This window comes from Sinocyclocheilus grahami, unplaced genomic scaffold, assembly GCF_001515645.1.
Source record: "Sinocyclocheilus grahami isolate Dianchi unplaced genomic scaffold, SAMN03320097.WGS_v1.1 scaffold193.1, whole genome shotgun sequence".
NCBI classification, from domain to species: Eukaryota; Metazoa; Chordata; class Actinopteri; order Cypriniformes; family Cyprinidae; genus Sinocyclocheilus; species Sinocyclocheilus grahami.
The window spans coordinates 968,768-973,356 of NW_015505372.1; the positions used below are offsets into that span (position 1 = coordinate 968,768).

Consider the following 4,589-nt stretch of genomic DNA (forward strand, 5'->3'; position numbering starts at 1 on the left):
GTGTGTGTGTGTATATGAAGAGAGTGCCGTCTGAAATTTTCTTCTAAAATGAGCATTTTTATCAGTCTCCTATATTTAGAAAAGGGCTATACATTTCCATTAGAGTAAAAATACTGAACCTAAACATAGGAGCCTGATAAAAATGCTCATTTTAGATGAAAATTTCAAACAGCACTTAGAGGTTTTTGCATCTGAACTCTTCAGATTTATATTTATATATATATATATATATATATATTTAAAGCTAAAAAAAAAATTATTAAAAAAAAAATCTTATAAGGAAATAAATGTGTGTGTGTGTGTGTGTGTGTCTGTTATTTATTTATTTATTTTGTGGTAACATTTTATTACTTATGACATGTTAATCTTGTTATCTGGATTATGTGTAGATTTTACAAAAAAAAAAAAGGAAAGAAAGAAAAACATCTCAAAAACAAATAAACAATTTTAGATAATTTTCTTCTCATTTTTAAGAAATTTAATTTTTCTGTTTCTGCTCACAGGACAACCAAGATTATGAGCCAGAGGCGTAAACATCACATTCCAAGTCCAAGTCCAGCCAGCAGCACAAAAAGTTTATATCAATAACAAGTACAAATTCTTAACACAATAAACACTGTTGCAAAAAAAAAAGTGCAAAAAATAAAAAATACAGAAAAACATAAATATCTATTCCAGTTAATCCTGCCGAGAAATGTTCTTCCTATCAGATATATACTTTTATTATGATCTATTGTAAATGTCATGTTCTGACGGTAACGTGTTGGATGTAGCTCTATGCTGACTGCCGGAGGGTGCTCTGTCTCGTTTCCTTGCCTCCCTCCCAATGAAACGAGACCTGCCCTTCCCATTGTGACTCTTTGTACATGTGTACCTGCATTTCTATATGTGTAATAGATGTTTCAGATCTTCCAATAACATATTGGGGGATAAAATATCTTCGGGTAAATATGATATTATATATAGATGTGTGCAATGCCTGTTTGTGGGATTTTACTGTCATTTTTTATTTAATATTGAAGCAAGCTATTTATTTAATGTTTTCAAAGAGTTTTATACGTTGTGACTTTATAGTTGCTTGTGATATCATTCCAGTGGATTATTTGTTAGGATTGGGCAATTTGTATCTGTGTGTATGTATGCGTTTGTGTACTGGAGATTTTAAGGTTAGTGTAAATGTGTCTTGAAAAGTTTATGGATGTCAGGTCAATATGTGCTTTACAATGCTGGAAATGTCAATATTAAGGTTCCTTTGTCATTCAAGACAAGTGAATCCTCTGTAAATAAAGAAAACAAACAAAAAATCTCCATGCGTAGTCCTCTTTTTCTTTCTTTCCCTAAAAGGTAAGTCTATGCAACACTATTATGTACTAGATTTACAGCACAACTTAAAAAGCACACATAAACACATAAGAACATTTTGGCATTCACAAAAAAAAAATGTCAAAACAAGTGCTTATAATAATTATCTACCACTTACTGTAGTTTGCTGTTTTGTTATGCAGTACAATACAAAGACTCACATCTATTTTAAATGTGTCCATCTTTTGGCATCCAGACAAATATTACGCACAGAGACTAACGGAGGGAGTGACTCTTATCAACAGGATGTCTGGCTGTGTCTACAGAGCAGAACACAGTGCTCTGTCTACAGACATGCTGAGCACAGCAGAATGAGTGCGGTTCTGTGGCTCAATAGTTGGCATACCTGCATAAGCCGGGCACCATTGATGGATTAGCATGTGCAGTCACAGGGGAATGCGGTGCCCTCCGGCAGCAGAGGGTATTTAAGGGCCCCCTCTGGCAGTGTCCCGCTTACGCCGGGCCGGTAGGACTGTGGGTGTATGTGCTCAGTATCATGGCTTCCTTTAAGAAGTCTCTGGAGGGGCTGAAGAACACAACACAGTCAGCCACTAAAGGCGTCACTGACAGTGCAGGTACTAATGGTTACACCCTGCTCATATGGGCTTGCATTTGTATATTTGGTCAAATGTTTTTTAGTTTAGGAAGGAACAGCTGTCTGCCTTTTATTATTGTGCCATGGACTGATCTGAAAGAACTTTGTCCAGCAAAGTGTTTTAATTTATTTTAACATTAAATACACTTCATCATTTTATCTTATATTGACTGAATTGTTTGATGTTTTTAAATTATTATTATTTTTATTATATATTTCAAAATAATATTTATTATATATATTTTTTTTTTGGCTAGTTGATTTGGTTTTAATATGTTTTACATAGACAAAATAGATGTCTATTTTTAAGATTTAATTTCTTTCAAAATGTACATCAAATTAAATTAAGTAAATGAGTAAATAATAATAATAATCAAGTAACGTGTATACATATTGTGAATTCAAAATGAATTATTCCATTAAAGTTCATTTTAAAGTACTATTACCAATTTATTAATGTTAAAACTGAAAGATGACTGAAGATGAGCCAAATATTTGATCACTGAAAACACTTTTTAAATAATTAATTTATATATTTACACTTGTGCATTTTAGATGTAATAGTATTTATTGTATTGCAGCGTACATGTAATAGTATTACAAGTTGTAATATATTTGTAAATATTAGGTGTGATGTTTATATGTATATAACTTGAGTTTTAAACTATGCAGTGTGATAAATGGCAGAAACACTATATTCACTTTGGCGTTTGTAACTAATTTTACACTTGACAAAGCATATTTAAATAATTATATATACTATTTAATTAAATATTATTTATTTATGTTTTTATTTATTTGAGTGAGTGAGTGTAGTCCATTTCACCATGTATTAACACAATTTTTGATTCTGCTTTTTAGAGACCTTTGTCAATGTGTGTGAAAAACAAACAGTGTGTTTGATAATGTTATTTCAGTTCAGGCAGCGCAAGATGCTGTGCAGCAGGTGGCAGAGTCCTCCAAAGAAACCACCAGTGCAGGTGAGAAAGAGTGTTAAATGCAGCTGTACAGAAATAAAGATGCACTTAGGTGTGGATGTGCATGATTTCACAACTTTTTAAAGTGTATATTTGTGTATGCATTGTCTTAATGTATTTAATATAAATTGTTTGATTGCATTGTTTTTCCTTATCTCTATCAGTTTATTTGTATGTTGCACCATGAAGAATATGCAAATACATTCCTAAAAGAACTCTCTCTCTGTCTCTGTTTCTGTGTATGTGTATATATACAAACAGCTGCTGAGGAGGCATCCAGACAAACACAGTCTGCTATAGGCACAGCTGCAGAGAAAGCATCAGACACCATTAAGGATTTTGGACACAAATTGAGTTCCAAATAAATGCTGCACTGCCCAAACAATCCGGCACTCCTTGTTATCAGAATAGATTCAACCTGAACCTTGTGAACTGAATCGTAAAAAAAAAAATGTACTAGCAACTTTGTAAATGTACCAGCTCGATGTCATCTGCACTTCCAATGCAGATTATTTCAGAAAGATTTAATTTCAGTTGAATTGTTGATCATCCTATATTCCAATGTCTGTTCAAAGGTGCCTGTGCTTTGAAAATACACGATACATTCCGTTCAGCTGCTGCAGTGTCTCTTTATGGCCATCCTACATGGTTTTATATTCTAGTGAAATACGGTATGAGGATATAGAGTGTGCAAGAACACGTCCACTTTCTTAGTAAAAACTATTATTATTATCATTTTGCTCAGCTCCCACGTCACTGGGGGGGAGATCAGTGATATGTTGCTATGGCAACATAACACAGAGAGACCACAGTGAAAGAACTTTTCTTCAAAAGTGCCTTAGGGCAGATCCTGCTATTTATTATTCCTGTGGATGTCAAGAGATGATGCTTTTGATTACGAACAATAACCCTTTAAATAACGCGCCATATGTTGGCTGCTACTCACCTACTTGTGCATCCTGTTTCAAATGTGTTCCACAGCTTAAAATCAGTCTTTATCGATCCAGTGTAGTTAAATTCTGAGGAACTGCAACAAAGAATTGCAGTGGGCATCAAGTTCAATATATAGTTGAAATATAAAGAGTACTCAGAATGTAACAAGCATAGCTGACATTTTCATTATGGATGCATTAGCCCTATAGATTAACTCGCTGTACATTTCATGCATGGAAACCTTGCTGAGAATAAGCTACTCTCACCCTTAAAATCAATGTGTCGAATATTTCCTGAAAGTTCAGGAGCAGATATGCTTGGTGTCAGGAACTTTATGTCAAACCTGCCATAGGAGCAGCTGCTGAGCCCTTAATACCTTATTGCATGTGCTGTCTAAGGTGTTGAACAGACTTGGTATGATTTCAGGCAGCTGCAAGTATAATCTATAGGTTATTTTCACTTCCTTTAACATACAAATATAAAATGTCATGTTTTTTATATGTATAGGATGTAAAAATCCTCATATGATGCCAGAATGTGAGGTAAGCTATTAAATGGAAACAAATATCCCAAACTCTTTTTTTAAAAGCAAGACATCCCCAGTGAATAGGGTTAAAAAATAACTAATAGACCGATTACATTGAGAATTGCAAAAAATTTTTATTACAAGTTTTCTGAAACATATATATATATATATATATATATATATATATATGTGTGTG

At 33.4% G+C, this 4,589-nt stretch overlaps 1 protein-coding gene across 1 annotated transcript in view; it reads left to right on the top strand.

Annotated features, from left to right (window-relative positions):
• Positions 1-1,285, top strand: part of LOC107594928 (beta-synuclein-like) — a 27,428-nt gene extending 26,143 nt beyond the window's left edge. Inside the window, exon 6 of the mRNA XM_016285156.1 lies at positions 504-1,285. Coding sequence (XP_016140642.1) covers positions 504-533 — 30 coding nt within the window. The 3' untranslated portion in view covers positions 534-1,285. The remainder of the gene's footprint in view (positions 1-503) is intronic.
• Positions 1,286-4,589: the final 3,304 nt, after the last annotated feature.